General features: G+C 40.2%; 3 protein-coding genes across 8 annotated transcripts; 1 reads left to right on the top strand and 2 right to left on the bottom strand.

Moving 5' to 3' along the window:
* Positions 1–2097: 2097 nt before the first annotated feature.
* prph2a (peripherin 2a (retinal degeneration, slow)) lies at positions 2098–9682 on the bottom strand. Its single transcript, XM_085285081.1, has 3 exons — positions 8057–9682; positions 6480–6726; positions 2098–3318 (listed from the first exon to the last, which is right to left on the bottom strand). Exons 1-3 carry the CDS (start codon positions 8635–8637, stop codon positions 3115–3117), a joined length of 1032 nt encoding a protein of 343 aa, XP_085141207.1. The 5' UTR covers positions 8638–9682; the 3' UTR covers positions 2098–3114.
* Positions 9683–11406: 1724 nt separating this feature from the next.
* On the bottom strand, positions 11407–12753 carry tbcc (tubulin folding cofactor C). Its single transcript, XM_085285090.1, has one exon. It carries the CDS (start codon positions 12598–12600, stop codon positions 11557–11559), a length of 1044 nt encoding a protein of 347 aa, XP_085141216.1. The 5' UTR covers positions 12601–12753; the 3' UTR covers positions 11407–11556.
* Positions 12754–13902: 1149 nt separating this feature from the next.
* Positions 13903–23433, top strand: bicral (BICRA like chromatin remodeling complex associated protein). Of its 6 annotated transcripts, none has more exons than XM_085285086.1 (13): positions 13903–15382; positions 16089–16152; positions 16306–16351; positions 16648–16696; positions 16808–16873; positions 18263–19531; positions 19616–19664; positions 19764–19804; positions 19901–19950; positions 20045–20190; positions 20290–20384; positions 20472–20574; positions 20665–23433. In XM_085285086.1, the coding sequence occupies exons 3-13, from the start codon at positions 16311–16313 to the stop codon at positions 21138–21140; spliced, it is 2385 nt and encodes a 794-aa protein (XP_085141212.1). In that variant the 5' UTR covers positions 13903–15382; positions 16089–16152; positions 16306–16310; the 3' UTR covers positions 21141–23433. The 6 variants fall into 6 exon arrangements, with proteins under 6 accessions (XP_085141212.1, XP_085141211.1, XP_085141210.1 ...); XM_085285085.1 differs by having other exon boundaries at positions 13903–13999; XM_085285084.1 differs by having other exon boundaries at positions 13903–16152.
* Positions 23434–23449: the final 16 nt, after the last annotated feature.

Genomic DNA, 23449 nt, shown 5'->3' on the forward strand with positions numbered 1-23449 from the left:
TTCTAAGTCTAAATTATTTTTAAAGAAATTGTCAACAGATTAATTAAACGAAACTCAAGCAATATAGTTCCTCTTCATTCCACAATGAGAAGGCCACGCCTGCTGCATTATCACTGATGGAAAGACACCCTCTTGTGGGCTTCTAATGTAAATGAAATCATTCAGTTAAAGCTCTACAAAGCACCCAGTTTGCCACCGAAAAATATGAAATTTGGAATCCAAATAAAATAAATCGAAAGAGGCAGATTATAAAAGTTAGCTGTACTTATGAGAACAGCTGTGGCAGCGTGATTGTTCTGTTACAGATTACATTATCACAGAACAGTCACACTGTCACTGCTGGACTTAAGTAATTAAATAGATCAACATGACGGTCAGCATGATTTGGTCACAGCTGGTTACCTGCAGTCACCAACAGAGAGCAGCAGAATACAGACGACGTATAGGATGCTCTTAGCAGATTAAAAGTTTAGAAGCTGCCTCTGTGGGAGGGAGTACTCACTGTCTGAAGACAATACTCAACCTTGTTTGCATGGTCACATATTCTGCAGGTGTATTACCATTAAAAGGAGAAGATGCTTTTTTTAATGCAGTATGCAAACAAATATGAGTGTGCCATTAGAAACATAAACACAGGGGTGGAAACAAAGTATCTACATCTAGTCAGCACAGTTCTTTACTTCCAATATCTCCAATTTTGGCCAATATGTTTTATTTCTTGTCCATTTAATAATTTAGCCACCCAATTACTTTTCACTTTGCATTTTAACAGACAAAACATATCTATTTCTAATAAAGTATGTATTTTTTAATAGATTAAATCATCCAAGAAATTAAAGAGCATAAAAATATCTCCACTACTAAAAACTGACAATGACAAGAATGATCCAATTATTCAGTAATACAACACCTATATGGAGTCATGTTCAATTCAATTCATATCGGGCCAAATCACAACATTCACAATCACAACCAACACTTCAAACCTCTTTATAATGTTGGGTGAAGACCTACAATAAAGCTGTGTAATTATGACTTTTGAATGTAGTATTTTCACTTGCACCTGAGTACTTTCTCTGTGTTGCAATGCTATTTTTGGTTAGGTACTCAGCTAAATACTTGACACTATAGCTCTAGTGGAAATTAAGAACTTGCATTTAGATACTGAACTGCAATGCTATTTTTTGACTACTACATTTTATAAAGCCCCAACATTAAAATGTTAGTGATTACCTGATGAATAATAAATGCTTTTATGTGATACTTCAAGAAGTTACTTTAATTTCACATATTTAAAAAAGAAGAAGAAAGAAATTCAATAAAGTGGTGCCTTATTTTTCTTTCATACCACCCTGATCTTCACTTTCCCTTGTTTGTCTCTATCTCTGTCTTTCGTGTCTCGAATCCTGCAGCAGGACATCACCTGCTCACCTGGTCGAGGGGTTCATGCTAATCTAAAGCCGATTAAGCTTCTTATCTACTCAGCGCTGGTTATGTGCTTTGGTCCAACAAAAATACAGCACAGAGTTGGCTTCTTTGCCGTTCCTGCTGACTCTTCACAGCACTCCCTCACATCTGCTCTAACAACACCACACTGGCTTTAATATCATGGCTCGTAATTCCTCATGGCTAAAGTTTTGAGAACATGTGGCTTTCGATTCAGATACACACGTTATTAGCGGATTTAGTTTCAACAGGATGGATAAAGAGTACCTTACAGGTTATTATTTACCAATATATCAACCAAAGAGATCAAAGGATTTTCCGACTTGCGCCCTCTGAAGTCAAACCTCATTTTAGAGTAGGTTTAAGTCACAAAAAGTGCATAAAACCAAAGAAAAGAACAAGTGAGAGTAACATTTGTTGCATGTTTCTTGAGAATGCATCCCGTGCATAGCTCCTCCTAAAGCACACACACATACTGTACACACATGTCCTTACATTGGGCATGTGAAAAGTCATCCCATGGCCATGTGAAAGCAGTAATACCTTAATAGGCCTTATCCTATTGGCTTAATAAGGAACCCAGTGGCACTCACAGCATGCCTCATGACTCAAGGTCGAGACAACACAACGCCATCATTGCACTGCTGTATGTCGTCTCTAATATCCTTTATTCGCGTATACAGTCAGCATAATCTCTCCTCTACACAGTCACACAAAGCCAAGAAAATTATTTGGAAAAAAGAAAAACAACTTTACATTGATTCAAATAAAAGATTCAACTTAATTACATTCTTTTAAAAAAGTAATTTTTCATCTTTTCTACGTCATATACAAAGTTATATACTGTACATACACATATGTCAATATACAGATACTGAATGCACTAGGGAAATATCAAAGAGGATCTGAGATTACAGTACAGGGGTCAGGAACCAAGATTTAGCTGCCAATTTCAGGCCACAGGTTTGGAGTCACCCCATGTTTCTGAACTTCCTGATTCCCATGCTCAGTCTTGATCCATGTGTTGCACTGTTCATGCATGACTGATTCATTTAATTGAAAATTATACTCCATCTCAGCTGCTTATCCAGTGAACTGGAGTATAAATGGGGGCAAGTCAGAGGGGTTAATTTGTCTGCTTTGACTATAAAGTAGCCTAGACGGGTTAGCAAAAATAAAACATTGCAAAACCTGAGTTAAATATCTTCAATCTGCACCATTGGGTTCCATGAGAGGGGGGGATTGCATAGCAACCACCATCCCCGCCAAACTACGTGACAGCAAAATAAAGGAGAAAATTACATGCTTTCAATACATATAACATTTACTTGATTTATAACTTTGCACTTTTTTTGGAGAAAAAAATGCACAAAGTGTCAGAAAGCAGAACTGTAAACCTAATTAAAAACATGCTGGTGCAAAAACAAAAAAAAAACAAAAAACCATGCTGGTGGTTGTTTTACTGGGGAAAACCAAAACTAAAAACCCATCCAGCTGCTATTTATCAAAGTATGAATATGCAATATGATCTTTTCACGTCCATTTCTAATGAGTTCATAACCAAATATATGAGTAGGCCTACAAAATAAATGCTGGTAGAAAAATCTCACATGTCTTTGATTTTCTCCTCAGGTGGGAGTGGGGTCAGTTTGTTCAGGTGGCGCTAGCTCAGCTCACTGTTTCAACCACTGGCTCACCCTCCTCCACCTTGATGCCTTTGCCCATGGACTTCATTTTGTCCATGATGTCAGTGAACGTCTCCTTCACTGTCTTCTCCAGGAGCCAGCCCTCGCTCTCGCTCTCTGGATCCTCCGGATTAGCAAGGTTACACAGGGAGCTGTGGACATACTGCATGCCCACAGTCACACTAGCCTGCAAGGAACAGGAACACAGATCTGATAAACTTAATGTGAAATGTAGCCATGCCACATGAAAGAAAACGTTTAAGAAGGGAATTTATTATACACTTGTGCTACAATAATTTGATTGAAATTCCAGTTTAATCAGAAAGATAGAAAAATGATATTATATGAAGGAAGACATTGAATTGAAGTTAAACAAATGTTGTTTGCGGTTTAGAACATAATATTATCAAGACAATTAGCTAATTATCAGAGGATATCTAGACAAAAATCTGTACTCTCATCATTACTGGAAGTTTCAAATCAGAGCAAAGGAAAAGTATCACCATTGCTCAGCTCCAAATTAATGGGCCTGTTCTACTCATCTATAGTTCCATATTTTATTCTTGGACTATACTTAAATAACATTGCTTGTTTCAGCTAAAAAAAATTTTTTATCTTCTACTGGGTCTTGGTGCTGCATGATGCATGATTTTCTCTGATTGGCTGCCCTGCCCAAGCAGAAGATTGGAGTAATAGGCGGTGTTCACAGACTGTGCTGTTTGTGTGGGATGCCCACATTTGAATATCCCCTCTTTAAGACATCACACAAATCCAAAAGTATAAAAATGGAGCATTCAGTGCAGATGTGGGATGACCTCATTCTTATAATTCCGCTATGTAGTTGTCTTTAATTTAACAAACCAGGTATAATAGGTCCACTGTAATGCATCAGTTGTACGTAGTGAATTTTAGCACTCATGGATGCTAAAAATCTGCTGCAGCATAACAATTCTGATTACTTAAGCTGAAATGTAATTAATAATGCTCTTTCAGATAATTTAATAAATCCTTTAATTAAATTTTAAAGCAAAAATGGAAAATATCTGATGTTTTCCAGTGTAATAATATTAAATTCAGAACTCCAGTTTCACTAATAATTAAAAAAAATCTTCAGCTATTATTTTGAATATCTTCTAAATGCTTAGAAATGTTTGCATGGTTTTTATAAGTAGGACATGAAAAGATGATACAACTTTACATCTTTCAATAAATGTATCTGAGTCAGAAATTGTGTAATATACTGCAAATATGTTGTGTTAAGGCAAATATTCAAGCAAGGAAAATGAAATTAGGAGCTTTTTTAAATTCTTGAAGTAATCTATAGCCTATAGGGCTAACATCTCATTAGGACAGTTAAGATCCAGTTACTGTAAATGGAGACATCAGATCAGGAGATCAGACTCCTGGAAATAAGTATTTCCTTGTCACCTCTTGCAGATTAACCCATATGTGTCGGCACAGAGATGCTTGCGTAACTCCTCTTTTAAATCTAGGATTCCTCCGAGCGTGCATCTGATTAGCTGAAGCTGTGTTTTTACAACAAACAATTGTCTGCTGGATTTCTGGAGCAAAGATGTTATCTGTATGGCTCTATTTACTGTCTCCTCAAGGTGATGCAGGAACCCAAACAATTTATATCATCGCTGTGGTCACTGGCTTCAAGGATTCACCTGTACATGTCTATTTGTTCTGCATAATCATAAGCAGATATTTTGGCTTTACAAACAACCACAGATGTTGGCAGTGGAGGCCAAGGAGAAAGTAAAGAGAGGAAAGAGGACACACATGGCTGTTACAGGATTTAGGTAGAAAGTAGCAGGTGAGAAACCGCAGGTGAGCTAAATCGTGCCAAAGGTGGCACAGGGTATCTCGATAGTAGGGCAGGAGAAAATATATTTAGGTAAAGAGGATAGCGGTGTTTGGGAAGGAGATGCAGTAAGTGGGTATTACTGATAGCGTGGGCAGACTGTGGAAAGAAGGGAAGAAGCAGGGATGGAGGAAACTGATGAAAGAAATGCCAACTAGGTCAAGGCTTTGCATGTTTATTCACCTGACTTCCTACTAGCTGGACATTAAAGACTTTCTCTCAATTTCAGTCATTTAACTGAAAATGATCTGAGGAAAAAATGCAGAACAATTTAAAAATGAATAAAATCTAGTCGGATACAGGTACAATATTTGTGACTTAAGAAGGCTGTTGTTACTTTTATCTGCTGACAAGGGAAGCTGCGGTCCTTAATGTGTGCAGGAATGTTATAAGTTGGTATCTATTGTTTTAGGCCCACTATGCAACTGGAGCAAATGTGATGAGGTAACTCGAGAATTTCAGTAAAAAATAAACTGAGAACTGATTTTCCTTGAAGAAAAAATCAACATATTTAGTTCCAATTGTTCTTCAAAGTGCCTCTTGCAAACTGAAATGTATTGCTAGGCCTGTTAGAGACTGTCTAACCTACTGCATGAAAGTGAATTGGACTGAAGTCATAGGTTAAGGACAGAAGGGGAGTTTAACCAGTTGCCAGACTAACCAATTTGTCTTTGTTGATATAAAAAAAAATGGGAAGTACTGCTAGAAAACACTTAGACACATAAATATCTCTGATTTGTCAGATCGAATAGGCTGAATTATCTGTATTATTTTTCTGAACATAACAATTTTCCAGACTATTTCTCATTTCAAATGAGGCTTTTCCCTGTTCAGAATTCTTGGGATGTTAAGCCCATTGGGAATATGGGAAAACATTGTCTGGTGCCCATTTACCTATCAGTTGTTTCTATTGTAGGCTCCACCAACAGATTTCAAGGCTAGAGTAGTGCTCCAAAGAACTCTGTATTTCTGATTAAAATGACTAACACACCTGCCTGGCTTCAATTTAGCTATCAGCAAGGTTGTTGCTATTTCTAGATATTGATATGCCAAGACCAGCTGTTTGTATCTTCAAACAAGCCTTCCACCAGTGGACATGGAAATATATACTTTTCTGTAATAGTTGTGACAACAACAATATTTTGTGCATTAAGGTCACTTCTGCAATTGGGGTATTTAAAAAAAACGCCCACTACAACTGAAACACTCAACAGCTCTCAAGCAGTCCCCTCTATTGTTTATTTTCTTTCCATGTGAATAGATTAATGAGGACATACTGTTTGCAAAACCAACATTAGACAGAGACAATGTTACAGTAGAAGACTTAATTAGACATTTATGCACGATCTCCATTCCTCCATGCAGTGGATAGTGCATGGGATTGTTCTAACTTTTAAATGAAGTTGAAAAGAGCTACATTTTCCAACTAAGAAGTGAACATTGTTTCAGTTAATATATTTAAGTAAGTCTGTGGCACTGACCTCCAGCATAGTGACCAGTATCACCAGGGCTCCGATGGTGTTCATCATGCCACCATAGTAGGACAGCAGGGCATCGCGGCATCCCCGCTTCCACACGTTGAGATCCTCTGTGTAGTGGTCATAACTGTAGTGGGCAGTGTTGTTGGTCATCTGTGCCTGAATGCAGGGTCTGGGGGAGCTGGGGTTACAGCAGCTGAAGGGCACTCCATCCATCAGATACTGGCCATCAACATTACTGCCAATGCGGCTAGGAAGAAGAGGAACAGTAAAGGGGAAGATGATGTTGAAGGCCAGGAATGGGCTGTTACTTGAATTAGCACACCTGTGTTAGACTTCCCTTCGTTCAGATTTAACTGGAATCCATACATTACTCCAGGTCAAAAGTTGTTGTATTATACTTTGCAGTACAATCTTACCTTGACAATAAACAACATTAAATCAGCTATCCAACCTCCACAAAGCTAGCCTGAATTGGCATTCAGTCGTCAGCTAAAATGTTCCATCATACACTGCTGTTTCAAACTATCTCAAGGAGTACATATTAAGGTCTGAACAACTGCGAGAAGCAAGAAGGCAGGCACTCAAACACTGAAATTAGAATCACTGCTCAGTCTGAGTAGCTGATCTTGACTATGATTGAGAGTAGTAGGTCAATGGAAAGACAAGTGTAATTGGATCACAAAGAACTGGGGGGTGTCAGATATGTATCCGTTATTGCAAGAAATGTCACCACCTACTTGAGCTTTCCGAATTATGACCCAGACAACTTGTTGGTCAAAAGCACAGAGACTTTATGATGTAGAATAATTCTGGAGTTACTGTTACTAAGAAAGTTGGCAGTGAATGTGATATCTTGCATGTATAAGTACAACAAAAACCTGTAATGGCACCACAACAACACTGACCCCAAATGCTGCCCAATTAGAAGGCTCTAAAGCATAGCTGTTTCCTGTTTTCATGATAACGCTGTTGTCCTTAGTTTATGCTAATGTGAGCATCTCTGGCTACACTTTTTTTGACTGGCAGTGCTGTTATTGGAGTGCTGCCATGTCCTCTGCTGATTGGACAAGACACTGGTTCATGAAGGACAAGACACTGTAATCCTGGAGATTAAACACTAATTATGTCCCGGCACACAAAATTGTTTACAAAAAGTTAAGTGGTGCTGGTTGGCCGAGACATAAACAGGCTAGTGTAAAGCTTTCTCGTGGGACTTGACTGTATCTTTTTCTGCAACCATTCACTAAAGTCCAGATCTTCACATATAAATGCCCCCAGATCTCTTCTCTGACCCCAAGAACACATCTCTGCTATGAACTATAGTAGTCACCGTTTCTGCTATGGTAATCCTCAGTGGATGAAAGTAAGTATTACGCCTGATCTGATCTACCTTCATTTCAAATCCACTTATACTGAACTCTAACTTTGCACAGATCACCCCACCTCAGCAGCTTGGTGCACTTAGGTTCAACGGCAATCCAAACACATTCATTTTACTTCCACATTAAATAACTCTGCAACTTTTAAGGCCAACAATAAAGGATTTAACTTTTTTTTTAAAAATCTCTGTCACTTACTCTTTGACTTCCTTTGAGCTGAAGTCCAGGTAGCGGTTGCTGACCCACTGAATCTCAAACCAATCTCTGTAGTTGTCATTTCCACAGCAACGAAACTCAATCTGCATCAAGTCCAGGGTCCTCTTCATGTAGCAGCGTCCCGGTGTGTCGGTGTCCTTGTAGTACCTCATGCCGTTCCTCAACCCTTCAGCCAGGGTGAACTGCATAGGGATTCTCATCAAGAAACACAGCACAGCCGTGACAAGCAGCAGGGCGTTGAATCCTACACAGAATACCAAGTAGGTCTTCAACATGGGCTTCCACTTTGCAAACTTATCGGGGTCCAGTGAGTCATAGCACACTTTGCCTCCAAAGACGTTGATGCTGCAGGCTATTAGACCCATGAGAATAAGCAGATTGGGCAAAAAGTGGCTTTCATTGTTGTCCATAAGTTCAGAGCGTTTTCGCAGCTCGATCTTGAAGAACAGACCCATGCTGAGGACCAACACGCCGGCCAACACAGCAAACCAGTACATGAACCAGACTGTCTGAGCCAACTTTACTCGCTTTTTCAGATCAAACTTAACTGGCAACAAAGCCATTCTTCAATCTGTGATGTGTCCTTGCTTGTAAAAAACACTGCAGGAGTTCCAAGATTTCCACTTCGGTTTAGATAAAGTTCTTGAGTATGCTAACCTGCACTTCCCTGTTTGTTTGTAATCAGTATGTCCTCTGGCTGGTCCGAAAGAACAGAAGAGTCAGCTCAGACTGTAATCCATCCTATGGCAAAAGAACCGCTATAAAGAACTCAGGAGAACAGCACCGGATCCTTATTTTAAAGGTTCTTCTGCACCATTGAGTCCTAAACTTCAGTGTTCAAAAGGGTTTATTTCTTCAAACCTTTACAGGAGAAGCTAATGTTGCGTTCTCTCAAAGAGGTTGAGGATGGCCGGGGATCCTCATGATTAAACTCAAAGTTGCAGTACGTCATGCTAAGCCCCTGTAAGCACCCTGATCCAATTTACAGAAGATGAGCCTGATCGTAAGCTGCTGCCAGGGGCCATAATTGGTTTGAGTGTTCATGTGGTCATGGTTGCCTTGATCAAACACATCAGGAGCAGCACAAGTTTCAGCAGATGGTTGACAAAGGTAATGGACATGACAGTAGGGCTAATGATAAAGCCTAATCATTCATAGGTATGGGGTCCACAAGCTCAACACAAACCAGATGTCTTCACAACGAATCAAAAACACTGAGTTAATAAAGCCCCACTATGACTTTACTTTGGAAGTAATTGCTTAATAAATCAAGACCAAACTGTGACAAACTGGACAAATTAAAATTTTGCTTAAACATTATTAAACATGAAAATTCAGTGTTTGCAGTAAACGTTGTCTGGCAAGCTGATAAAAAATATTCTATTGCTTTCATTGATGTTCTTGTTGTCATTTGCTATCTTGGCAGTTAGAACCAACACAGTGTCTGGCACATACACGAGCCAGATACTTATGCTGATCAAAGCCAGGCCTTTCCCTGAACGGTCTATTCTTCTTTCTCCTTGTGGCTGGATGTGAGAGCTGCAGTGTTGCTAAATGTTTACCAAATGCAATTGGAACACTGAAGGCCCAATCTCCTGATGCTCTTTTCACAATGTCTTTCATCAAACCTTTGTGCGTGTTTAGCGCTGTCTCACTAACAATATTTATGTGTTATAATCACAAGTTTGCAGTTGTCATAGACATGAATGTCATGCTAACACCAGGTATTCAATGATTTATTTAAACTGTTGGCCAAATGAATATTTCACAGCACTACTGGTTTATTCAGTAGTGTCTTATACTGCCTACAACCTGAGTGAGCAACGATATTTTTAGGAAGCAGCTGCCAAAAGCTCTTTCTTCTCTACCCCATGCAGTAACTCTTGATAATGTGACACATGTTTAGCAAAAAATACTCTTTATTGCGCTTAATTTCAAAGCTGGACTGTCCACTACATTTTATATTATGAGATATTTGCTGTGATTGTTTTAACTACATTTATTAAGCCATTTTATTTTATTTGCTTTATTAAATTTTAGGAGCCATTTAACTCTATATTGCCGATTTATTCTATTATCTTCCGTTTTTCCATAGCATTCTATTTTGTTTCCTTCTTATTTTTTGGATTTTTAAATGGCTTAGACTGCATTTTAAATAAAATACAAACACAGAGATCTTTTCTTTTCTTACTATTTTTCCCCCTCCTCCTTTATTTTGTGTAACTTGCATTACCTTTGTGGGCAGGAATTTTAAAAGGCAGAGTCGGTATAAAAACAAAGCCTGAACTATAACAGACTTAAAAATAAAAAATCTCAGACTTGGTGTCTTAATATTTTTGTGTAATAACAATTTACTTTCTGTTCCTTCTGCAAGAAAACCTATATAATCTCTCAAAAGATGCACATTTTACATTAACTGTAAACACTACTCCCATTTTTCCCCCCACATATTTCAATGCAAAAATTATTCAATATAAAAATGGTTGAATTAATTATACCTGAACTTTATGGTCATCAGAAAACACATTTTGAGAGCACATGAAAGCTAGAGCTCCTTCAGTGTTGGTCAAGTCTTACTGAAACTTTATCAGTAACTTAGTAAGAAGGGTATTTTCAACAGGGTGCTCTACTTTGTTCTTGGGTCAGTGACTAACCCATGTCCACAAACTTGTTTTTTAACTGCATATTACCTGTTCTTCAGTGCAGTATTTTTTTCCCTCTGCATGGGAGTTTATGACATAAACAGCTACACAAGGGAATACTTATTGAGTACTCTGAAATATGGCTGGTGAGGTTTTCAAAGACATCCAAAGTTGGATCAGACTTAACCAGTTTGATTTCCTGCATTGCCCAAGTAGTGAAAACATCCCTCATGATATGGATGGTGAAATTCCACAGCTAAACGCAGACCATAGATAATGATTGAGTATGTTTTGGTCCCTTTATACTCCCAGATCTTACTCTTCCTCCCCTTATGTACCATTTTTGATTTTGCAAAATGTCCTGAGTTAATCCCAAAGAGGTACACATGCAGTATGAATTTCTGAATACTTCTTCTGTTTATACACCTCTTTATAAATGTGCTGAATAGACTCAAAACTTCATATAAGCTGTAAAAATCTGATAGCTATTGAATTGGAATAATAACATGAAACTGAAAATCTTCATGTTTTGGTCTGTTAGGTAAAACAAGTGATTCTGAAAAGCTCAGCCTGTCCCAATACCAAACTACTTGAAATCTGACTTTGACCCTAGACTCTTAAGAATTAGACTTATTTTTGAAAAAAACAAACAAACAAACAAACAAAAAAAATAACCACACAGTAACAGCCCAAATTAAGTGAATTTTTATTTAAATATATTAATGAAGATTATATCCATGAAATAAAATGGACATTAAATGTGCATTCTGGCCGCAAGCAGTTCATGTAAAATTTCTACTATCATTTGTTTTAGTGCATTAGGTCATTAAAAGTCCCATTCTAGGAGTCCCAGTTGGCTTTTCTGTCTGCTTCTGGAATAACAGTCCAGTTTGGGGAAGGTGTCCCAGCAGCAAGCCAGTTGAAGTCATCCACCTGAGTCCAGTTGTTTCGGGCCCGGTCCAGCCCAGACACAGTGAAGTCCTCTTCCAGGGTGGGATAGGACCATGTGAACGGGGCAAAGCTCACTCCGTGACAGTCCTCTATGATGGCTCGGCTGGTGACGTGCAGATACACTTGTGTGTCGGTTGTGTTGTGGGTCCGCAGCTGCTGACAGGGAAAGGCCAGCACGCTGTTTCTGCAATTATCTACAAAAACTGAACTGGACACCGGCCCGCACAGGATCTCACAGCTGTCGATGTGTTTCAGGTGCAGCGTGCTGGGGGAGCCGAACAGATGGACTTTGCAGTTGGTCAGGTGAGTGAGAAGCACATCTCGTTTTTGGATCTCTTCAGCCGTCTTGGTCAGAAACTCACTGGTCATGTTGGAGAAGCCGCACTGCTCGGCGGGTGCTGCTCCATCCACCTGGGTCCTACCTGTCTCTGCAGGTGTGCCTTCATCACGGGGAAGGGGATGAGCATCTTGTGCAGAGGCTTTATCTGTTGCCTTGGTGCGAGTTCGAAAGGCAAACTTCTTCCTGGGCAAAGCCTCCTCTTTGGTCTCAGACAGCGAGGTTTGGAGTTTCTGGAGAGCAGCCTGGGCTTGCCTGAGCTCGTACTGCGTTAGAAACTGCATACTGTCATTCAGAAACTTTTGCAGCTGGAGAGTTTTGGTCGTGGCCTCTTCTAGTTTCTCAGTCACCACAGCGCGCTCAGCTCCGGAACAGCTGGACAGTAGCTCCTCTATACACGCCCGCTCCCTGTTGAAGGCGATGGAGAAATACTCGCTCTTCTCCTCGGCGACAGAATGGCTCTCTTTAGCCTCCTTCCTCCGCTCGGCATCCTCGATCCTTGCCTGGTGCCGCTTCTGAAGTCGCTCTTGTATCCTGGCCGCCCCACTTTCGCCAGAAAAACCACTTTCCTCGTTACCTTCAATCACCGCTGCCATATTGTCACACTGATAGTTGTGTCGGAAGTGATGACCCTCTTCTTCGTGACTTTCGCAAAGCCAACATATGCACTGTGGCACACCGCCACCTGCTGCATCGGAGTTTTTAAGCTAATTTTAAAAACTATATATATATTTTTTCTTTTTCAAAGATGAAATAAAACCTGCAATTTAACCACAAAATTATATAATTTCTTCTACATTTGGTCTCTTTATAAGCTTCGACAGACTTCTTTACCTTTTGAACAAAATGAAACAAAAATATTTGAAGCCAGTGACTGGCTAATTATAGCAAGTGAGCTTATTTTAGCCTCTGTGTAATAGAATATAGTATTATATTAATATGTATGTGTATTATTAATAAAACGCATTTAATGATACTGCTAGACCAAAATGTTTCTTTCATCATTTTAAAGTAAAACAAAATAAAGAACAGTAAATACTTGAACATTTGCATTATTTATTTAATTTCTTTTTATATTTCCATTCGTTTTATATTTATATATTTCAATGAAATATTTATATATTTCAAAGAACCTTTTAATGTTTTTTTCATATCACCTTCATTTTATCTACCCTGCTCCCTACAGTTTACCCATATTTATAGTGTGGTTTTTGTGAAACACATTACAGATATAGACAACAAATAAATTTAAATAGCATGCCATTTATTCATCTATCGTTTACTGTAAGGTCCCATCCCCCTGGTTGTGCAGATTGAATGAATCAAAAGTAAAAGTAAATAGAGCTATAAAAATGTTAGATAAAGATATGAAAGTAAATATCAAAGTATTAATATGAACAGCACACAGTATCTTAAAGACCATTTACAATAAGTGTTTATGTATAGAAATATGAGGTATTTACACTGAACTTCTTTTTTAAATAATATTTTCTTTAACGTTTTTATAATAAACACATCACATACAACACTAGAAGGTGGAAGAAATATTATTTTTACTCGAAAGTGTGTGTAAAATGCGATTGAATTACATATAAAAAAAACAATAAGTGTAATAAATGTAAACGCTTTGCTTTCTTATAAAGTCTGACTGCTTTCTGAATACGAAATAGGCTTCTCAGCAGGCAACTAGGCATACCTGAGCAACATCCAGGTGTGGCACACACAAAGGCCCGCCCTCTACTGTTGGCAGTGATTAAGTGTAATAACGTTTATCCGCTATTTATAAAGACAGAGCCACGTGTAATTATAATTCACATAAGCATTAAAAATAGTTTATTAATTATTTGCGGTTGTTTTTAAGGTTTCGTATTCAAATGCATGGAGCCATATGCAGTCGTTGAGGACCGCTGATTTCGCTGTGTGCACTACCCCAACAACAACCCGTGCGGTGATGGCGAGGAAACCCCGTTGACAAGGCACTGCTTTTTCATGACGGTGAGTTTCCCTTTGAGTGTATTATAATTTTGTGATAAAAATTTCAAGGAAAAAACACACACAACCTCCTTCCTCCCTTCCTTCAGGGAGGGAAGAGAGTTTGAGCGGAGAGAAAAATCTATCCGAGACAGAGCAGGGACAGTGAGAAAAATATATGAGTGGGAGAGGGAGAAGGAGGAGGAGGAGAAGGAGGGGGGAGCAAATTAAAAGTTGCCAAATGGAGATATTGGGTTTCAAGAAGGAGTGAGACAGGAGTAAAAGGGTTTGCCTCTTTTTGAGTCGTCTTTATGTTATGCTAATCGGGATAAATATTTATGGCTCGACGCGGTTTTAGCCCTTTTCGACGGATTCTGGCTTTCAAAATAGGCGTCGTCATCGACGCCGCGGCTAGCTAACCAGCGCAGGCCGATATTTAAAGTTAAAAATGTGGCGGAGCCGCTGAGTTAATGTCCCGAGCAGGACACGGACTGGGGACAAAAGTCCCGGGTTGAAACGCGTCGATTCGGCTATATCGAGGCAAAATGTGACGTTTTTCATGCTGGCAGACGAGCCACATAGAGGACAAATGAAAGCCTTCCCCAACAGAGAAAGAAAGAGCACGTCAGCGACGACGGGCGTTTTGTGCTGCTTGAATGCGATTATCACTCTCTGTCGATTCAGTCTATTTTTGGAAATAAAACTTGCAAGCTGTACATTAGCCGTGTTTTTGTGCGGCTTTAACGGCGGGGACTAGCCGTGGATTTGCGTCGAAGCGCACGTGCTGTGCTGGATTTGCTGGTGGTTGTGAATTTGAGCTCGAAATTAGGCAAAAAATGCAACAAGAAATACGCCAGAAATATGCCAGTTTGATCAAAACTGGCATTAAAGATGCAAATCTGGCGATATCGAGCTAGATCACATTTTTTTAAAGGTTATTATTCTGGCCAGCATAAACAGCTCGTCATTTCATTTTTAATGCAGCTAACATTACAATTTGAGGTGATCGCTTGTAAACGTTAACTTTTTGCACCTTGGATTTAATTGGATAATATAGATTTTTACAGCCCGTATTTGATGCCTTTTTTGTGAAGTGTTTATGGCTTAGTTTGCGTTGTTTTTGTCTCGGAATCTCGACATGGTTTTCTGTAACAAGTTTCGAAGGATAAATGACACTCGTTTGCTCGACGAGAAAATGTCGTGTTATTTGCTGTGGACACACACAAAAAACAACCGTGATTTTCCAGCGATTTAAATCGCTCAAGCGGTCGTTGTTTTTGCTTTAAACTCCAAACACGGTCCGTGTAAACGGCCTAATTTGTGCAGCAGCCCTGTCCTGTCTTTGTTCTCGCTCAACCAAAGATGGAGGCTCAACGTGGCTCTGCTGTAAAGACAGCCTATGGCATGGTAACAGCCATTTTGTAGAGTTGCAGTCGCCTTTCATGGGAAAACAAAACCTACATTTCCCCAGTCACCTGCAAACACACACACACACACACACACACACAGAGCAAAATAAAATTGAATGTGATACAACCATTTTATTCACATGCTCTATTAGTGATTAAATGAGTTTTTTATTATTATTATGTGATACAGTAAATAAAGCAGCCACAACCATTTACTTACAGATATTGAATCATTTAAGTGCCATTAAAAAAAAAACAACAACCCCTAAACCCCCAATTATTAAGTAGCACCAAGCTGACTGACTGACACAACATAAAGCCAATACCTCTTTCAATGGAGAGATGAAACCCAGAACATCAACCAGAACTATAATGTATAAATGTTGCAGGGTGGGGTTGTTTACACTCAAATACTCTTTTTCACTCTGCACACTGGAAAGACAACCAATGTGGGACAGCAGAGAAGCTTTATGGGTGGGAGTTTGTCATAGCTAAGCATTTGTAGGAGGGGATGAAGGCCATTCTGTCCTTATGTACTGAATAGCAAATATGTACCCCCCCCCCCTCCCAACTTCCTGTCCACACTCCTGTTTCACACTTGAACCATTCTTTTATCTAGCACCTGCCTGCACTGTCTTACGCCCCTTATCTGACATACATGTCCAGTTATGTAGTTCTACTAAATGAAGTTTCTCACTCTGCAGCCCAGCCTTTTGCAGGAAAGAAAGGGTGTTAAATGACTGAGCCCATGCTTCCTGCTGGAAACCTGTGAGTGAAATGTCTAAAAACATGCCAGCCATTTAGAGCTCAAGCACTTCTACTTTAGAGTAAAACAAAAACAAGTTTTTTTACTCCACTGTTCAGTGATTAGACCTTAGCGTGTCCCATGTCCTCATCTGATGGCCTTCCATACTCTTTCAGGTGTCATGGATGATGATGACGATCGCCGTCTTCTGGATATTTTAGGGTAAACGTTATAAGATTATAAAATCTGCACTAAGATTCGAGCTCTTCTTGCCACACCCCGGGCCATACAGTTTTATACTTGTGAATATATAGTTGCCTTTAAAATCAGTGCCACAACTATCTGCAAGATCTGTTTTTTTGGTTTTAAATCTTTCATTGAATAAGGGAAGTGAATATTTTAATGGTCATAAGCACAAGACACATGTAGTAAAGCAAATGTCAGGGAACTTTAAAACCACAGATAGTGACACAAATAAAAAGAAACTGCTAAAGATGTTGCTTCTTTATCTTTTTCAGAGATGTAGATGCGTTGAATGACTATCTCCATGGCAGCAACAGCAAGTCTGTGAGTGACACTTGGAGAATTCAGAGTTTGTCTGAATGACTTCCTTAGAAATGTTCCTTAAACACCAGAATTACCCAAGTCCATTCACTCGCTTGTCTTTTGTTCCTGCAGATTGAGGAGGATGATGTAACAAACGCAGCTTATGGGTCTGATGGATCCCTCTTTGGTAACGACACCGTGAGTATACCTATGATTACCTTGATCCAAGCCAAACCACAAGGACATTTTGTTACAGTTCATCATTAGGAGTGGATGATAAAATGGTAACGATAACTACCAGGGATAACTTTTCCTCAACAGAAATATGAGTAACGATTAATAAAAAGTCAATCGAACTCATTCCGTCCATTTTTTTGACAGACAAGACAAAAGGACGATGATAATAGCTCTACACTGAACCAATCGTGGTTGGAGCAGAGTTAAAGCCATGTCAATTTAGGTCGTCACACACATACACAGCACTACAGAGCACTACGTTAGAAGTGTGAGTGAGATAAAAGAAAAAATGTTCAAAACGTCAGCTACAGCATTACAAAACAAGAGCCCAAGTGTCCAAGACTCTGTTAAAGGGAATTCGGTGTTGTGGAGATATTCTTACCGTTTAAAGATCGACAAAGACACAGAGTAGCATGTTTCGACAAAGGCAGGTAACATCATGAATCGCTTTTAGATCTGAAGCAGTGCTATCCCAGCACAATGCACAGTTTATCTGCAGTTACCTGAAAAATACAGTGCACACACAGTACAGGAGTTTGCAGTTCTAGACACTTGTTTGCGGTATGACAGAAAATGAAGAGGGACAGTGATCTCACAACGACAGTTAAAAATGTCAAATTTAGGCTGGTGATGAAAGGACCTGATCCTCATTACCAGTCTCTGGGCTGTGGACAAACAACACCTTTTCCCAGCTGCACAGGAGTGCAGAGAGACAGCTGAACAAGCGGTGTCATACTTCACTGCCACATCGGATTTGTGGTCAAATCACGCATCTGACCCATATATAAGCTTCACTGTCCACTTCGTTGGAGTGTACTGCACTGGTATTACCTTTTAAAATGTCTTTACTTGTTGCCTTGGAGCATAAGCAGACCACAGCTGAGTGGATATGTCTGGTTTGTTTATGCTCTGTTAAATTGATAGTTTCTTGAATTTGTACTGAGGGTATGTATAGAATTTTGGGGTTTTTTGGGGGGTGGGGGGGGGGTGCTATTTATTTGTGTTTGAACAGTTTGAATATATACAAAATAATGAATACCGTTTGGTTTATTGAGATTTTATTTTGTATTAATATCTGTTATTTGAACTAACCAAAGAATTTTCAGTTTGTGTTCTTCTGTAACACTAACAGATACTTCTTTATTAACTTTGAAATACAATATTATATTAGTATTTTATATTCTATAATAGATAATCATGTTCAATTTTTGACAGAAAGCTAATAATATTTGAAATAAAATTAGCCTGATATCTTAACTTGGGCATAAAAAGAAGCCTTTGACTTTGAAATCAGATATGCAGTTCACATGCAAATAGTTCTCCATTTTCTTCTCTCAATACTTCCTTCAGACTGGCTCCAACACTGGCCTCAAAGATGGTTCTTCTACAATGGGTGAATTTGGCGAGGATTCGACCGGGGCAGGCCTCCAACTCTCTAGCAGTCTCTCGTTTATTGAGGATGAACTGGGGCCTGAAACCTCCCCTGGAGGGGTGGATCTCGGGGGAGAGGACCAGCCCTTTGACATCCTTCAGAAATCTCTCTTGGAAGCTGATATCACTGAGCAAACGCTGGCCCAGGAAGCCTTACTGGACTCGCAGCCTGCTCCCACTCTAGTGCAAGCTCCTGTTCCCTTCTCCTCCCCGCTGGTCTCGGGGAACTATGGAGGCGGGGTAGGTGTGGTAACGACTGCAACTGCTACGTTCTCTGCAGGCCAGTTTTTGCAAGGCATGCCGTCACTGCCTAATGGTTCTGGTCAGCCAATCCAGGTGTTGGGTTCTTTTGGTGCAGGTGGCGGAGTGATGACTTTGAGTAGCTTAGAAAGATCACCACAGATCGTGCTAAGGCCAGGTGTTTCTGTAGCTCCAGCAGGGACAACAACAGGGGGGCAGGTGTTTGCTCCCACCCAAGGCCAAGTTGGCTTACCTTTCAAAAACATCCCACTTCAAAATATCATCATACAGAGAGGCCCAGGAGGGACCCAGACTGTTGTCAGACCAATCCAGCCTAAACCCCTCCAACCGGGGTCTCAGACTGTCTACAGCCTTGGTCTTCAGCCCACTTCCACCACCGTGACTAATGTAGTGAACACTAATACTGCTGCTCCTGCAGGACAGTACACACCTAATGGCTCCATTGTAGTACAACCACCCCTGGAGCAGCAACAAGCGTCTACACTGACAAATATATCAGCCGGACAGTTCTTGCTACCCAGCTCCTTGGCTCTCACTTCATCTAGCACCATCCACAACGGGCCCATCAACCCCAACTCAAATCCCCTAATTACCAGTCAAAACACAGTGCAGATTGTTGCAGCGCAGAACTTCAATGCACCAACAGCTGGTCCACTAATTTTGAATCAGGGAGTAGTAAGCGGGAATCAGGTTGGAGGAGGTGTAACTCAGATGTGGACGGGAGTTTCTTGTGCGAGCTCCACCTCCGTGCAGACACCATGCGCTCCTGGACGTCTGACTCTGGTTGGCCCGGCTACAACAGGGATCTGCAATCAGAGCCAAGCGTCGGCTACTCCCGTGCAGCGCCTTCTAGTGACTCCATCCCAGAACTGTACTTCTCTGTCCCCTTTACCTGGTAATGTGACACAGCAACAAGACTACAGACAGGTATACAGATGGCAGTCTTTTTATTAATTTGCTCTCTTCTTATTTGTTCTCTCTCTAACATAACTTTTACTTGAAATTTTTCAGAATTCTTCATCACCTGCCCTCAAACAAGCACATGCCAGCAGCATCCACGGTAAAAGAGGCGCCAATGGCTTCAGTGTATAATATGTTTCAATATAAGCTGCAGAATTTCAGACTGATAAAGTTGCTTTGTTTGTGTGATCTCTTGTAGCAATCAAACCCATGGTACAGGATTCAATACTAAACTCTGAGGTATGTTAGCTGTTTGTTTTACATGCTTGTGTGTCTTTTTTAGGTGGAACAATCTAATGTAATGACATCTTTGGTTTTTACACTTCCCCATCATAGGTCAGTGCACAGAAGAGGCCTCTGCTTCCTACTCTTACAAAAGGAGAAATGTGAGTTTTTTTGACATGCCATCTGTCCTGTGTAGTTGTGCTTTTGTCTTTCAGTCATTTAACAAACTTGTGTCTTTCTCTGTTATTTTTAAAGGATTTTACAGCAGGTGAGGAAGGATCATGTTGCAGTTCAGACCCCAGATCGACGTCGATTCACTTCAGTTGATGACGCACTCCTGAGACTTATCCCGTACCACGTGTTCCAGGGGGCTCCACCCAGCCCGGACGAGTTCTCCCAGGGTACAGTCATGACAATACTAGATTCACCCCAAGTCTTTTATGGAATTAAAGTTGTTGTTGTTTTTAATAAAAGTAGTGTGTTGTGTTTTGAATTTCCAGTGGATGAGGAATTTGAAGCAGCTGCAACTCAGGTGCTGATGAGGACACAGGGGATGGTAAACAAATACAGGCGACTACTGATGGTGGAAGCTGAGGTAGGTGCACGCGCTAGTTAATGACTAGATGTGAGGGATGTTAGGAAATGCACAGGGCTAACAGCATAACCTCACTCTTCTGTGCAGCGTTTCAGTCCGTCCTCAGAAATGGTGATGATCGACAGGACTTTCAACCAAGAGGAGCGCAGCACCTTGATACAAGACAAACGCATGGTACTAGTGGACCCAGGTAAAACAGAATTGGAGTGAATCCCATTGTGAACTAATATTCCCTTTTCAGTTAACTTTGATTTAACACTTTGCCCTGTCTGGTTTGTAGACAGTTTCTTGGAGGAGTTCTGTTGTGGGACGAAATCCAAACTTTTCCAAGTCCCTTCCCCGCCTCAGCCTATATCCAGCTATAAATGGAATGAGTCAGAACAAGGCTCTATGGAGCCACCATACAGGACAGACTCCCAGCCTGGTTATGAAGACCCAGGAGGGAGTGAGCCTGTAGGACCTGGCTCAACAGAGAGACTTCATCCACCACACTTCGAAAGCAAGAACGTGCTGGAAATGAAGAGATCCCAGCAACTCTACGGACCCAGCGGCATCAGCAACAACAGCCTGATTGCTGCCAATAGTTGCCCCCATAATAAACCCTCACCTTTCCCAGCATTGTCAGGAGGCCCGACAAACTACCAGGTGTCTCACCACCCTGTGCAGCCTCCATATACCCCTCAGCTCACCTCACCCCCTCACCCTGACACAGATTCTGCTCTTGAGGCGGCAGTCAACAGCATCCTGGAATGTTAAGATGTATAAACCATATTACACCCAATGTATGGTTTCTACTTCTTTTTTGTATGTGCATTTCTTTTTCTTTATGTCCCCTGTGTGAAGAGAGGCTAACTCGTCTTTCAGGTCTGTGTTCTTAGTGATACACAGCCATGTAGCATGTACGTAGTTTGCCTTGGGTTATTTTAGAGGAATTTTATGTTGAAGTCAGTTAGTCTGTAAAGGTGTTACGTGAACACATGCACTTACAGTTACCTATAAAGACCCGGGAATGTGTGCAATGCAATGTACTAACAGATGCAAAATGTTCTTTTGTTTATTTTACAGTGGTAAGGTTTGCGACTGAATGCAAGAGTGTCCCTCTCTTCACACACTAGTTAATACTTTTTGCCAGTTTATTGTTTATTCCCCACCCCACTACCTATGCCGAACAAGAGGGATGAGGAGGAGGGACTCTGTGCCTAATTGTAGGTTTTTATATGGAAGTGTTTACATGAAGAAGCTCTAAATATCAGAAAATCCATTTATTTCTGTTCTTTCTACATCTAAGCACGCAAACAGTTGCTTTTGTACAAGTAGTTCATGGTTGAGAGGTGTAGATCTCCTCACATCTAAGCTCAGTAGAGATACCTTCAAACAGGCAAGTTGCACTAAACATACTGTGGCCTATTTCAGGAACTATATAAACACAAGGCTTTAGTCAATATGCGGTGTATGCTGGGCTGAACTGGATGGACACGTCAAAGAGAACCAAAATCTTTTTGCCTGCTTTTGTGTTTTTGGCTGCCTGTAACAAGGACAACCTCTTAATCACACTAGAAGCCAGTTAAACTAGTCCCATTGACACATATGGTAGTGTTACAGTGCTTTTTTTGTGCTTAAGTCACCTTTTTCATTTTCTTTTGTACCTTAAAGGTATGCAAGTCCCGACACAGACACAGGACATATCTGTAGATCTTTGCCACCTTCATCATTTCACAGTGAGTTTGTGTCTGTGGAGCTACGTCCTCAGATTGAGGAAGAGATGTTAAATTTGCTGAACTTTTTTTTTCTTTTAAATGACATTGAAAGAAACAGGACTGTTTTTGTTTGTTGTTATGTGTTCCCCAGCGTTGAGAACGTGACAATACTGTCAGCAGTTTAAATGACCCAGGAGGGTCATTGATTGTATGTATGTTTGTTTGCCTTTTGCATATAATTATATATGAATCATATCTTTCTCTCTATGCTTTACTACCCTGACACGTCAATGTGTGTGTGTGTGTGTGTGTGTGTGTGTGTGTGTGTGTGTTAATTGGCAACCATACACACTGATTTCCTGTAGTTTGGTAGTGTGATTGCCATACTTTTGACTTTATTGCCAAGCGTTTTCTTAGTTCCCTGGGATAGTTTTCTCACACTTTTGCTCTTTTCCTTCTCAGCAGCACAACCAAAATTATTAGGAGAGACTGTGGTCTCATCCAGAATCCCCGTCATTTGTCTCACCAGCTCTGTGGCTAATTATTTAAAAAAAACCCTGTAGTGTTTCCTCTGAACTCAGAATGATTATGTTTTTGTTTTATTAAACCAAGACTTAAAAGTCCTAAATAATGTCCCTCTACTTCTGTTTTTGCAACAACACAAAAGCCCTGATTAAATGCATTAAATGCTCTCAGGGTTGATTCTGGACAGCACCACCTTTCTCCTATGAGCATGTATGTGAAATATGCTTGCTAATAGACCACACAAACAGACTGAAGGCCTTTCATATGGGATGATAGAAGACCCTTTTTTAATTTAAGTGCCAGTGGCCATGGCAGCCTGCCTGCATCTCTGCCTCAGCTCTTGCAGACCTCTTCTTTCCGAGAAAAACTGGGCTGTTTGCTTTGAAAGCAAATCTCAAATGACAAGTGAGGGTCAAGTGAGATTTTGCATTTGCTCCTCCAAGCGACTGCTGCAAGATTTTGTGCCTCTATAGCACTTATATCTACAAGGATGTTCACTTTAGGCTTTCAAAGTAGGGACATACCCAGTGTTTGTAAACCATTGTGTTATCAGAATGCATATCATGGTCTTGAGAGCCTGGTAGGAACAAACTGTGCTTTTTCTCCCCTATCATCATCATTTTTTTTTATTTTTTTTTTGTGCAGAGATGTGTTTTCTGCCTTCATTTTCATTGTTTATTGTCCCATTTGATTTGTATAGTTTGTTGTTTTGTATAAAAAAAGTTAGACACAAAATATTTATAATTTTTGTACGAAGAAAAAGAGAATGTAAAGAAAAAAACGTAAGAAAATTATTTTTTATTGTGTTGACTAAGAAGCAGTGTCAGTAAAGTCATTACAAAA

The sequence above is a fragment of the Mchenga conophoros genome, linkage group LG8 (genome assembly GCF_057382185.1).
Source record: "Mchenga conophoros isolate Kocher_MC1m ecotype Shallow Benthic linkage group LG8, M_conophoros_male_GT1.1, whole genome shotgun sequence".
Classification (NCBI taxonomy): Eukaryota; Metazoa; Chordata; class Actinopteri; order Cichliformes; family Cichlidae; genus Mchenga; species Mchenga conophoros.

Coding starts and splice junctions, on each gene's coding strand:
- tbcc (XM_085285090.1), bottom strand. CDS start 12,600: ATGGCAGCGGTGATTGAAGGTAACGAGGAAAGTGGTTTTTCTGGCGAA.
- bicral (XM_085285082.1), top strand. CDS start 16,284: ATGGCCTTCCATACTCTTTCAGGTGTCATGGATGATGATGACGATCGC. Junction 16,352..16,647: donor CGTCTTCTGGATATTTTAGG/GTAAACGTTATA, acceptor TATCTTTTTCAG/AGATGTAGATGCGTTGAATG. Junction 16,874..18,262: donor CCCTCTTTGGTAACGACACC/GTGAGTATACCT, acceptor TACTTCCTTCAG/ACTGGCTCCAACACTGGCCT.
- prph2a (XM_085285081.1), bottom strand. CDS start 8,637: ATGGCTTTGTTGCCAGTTAAGTTTGATCTGAAAAAGCGAGTAAAGTTG. Junction 6,727..8,056: donor AGCTCAAAGGAAGTCAAAGA/GTAAGTGACAGA, acceptor TCTTCTTCCTAG/CCGCATTGGCAGTAATGTTG. Junction 3,319..6,479: donor TACTGGTCACTATGCTGGAG/GTCAGTGCCACA, acceptor TGTTCCTTGCAG/GCTAGTGTGACTGTGGGCAT.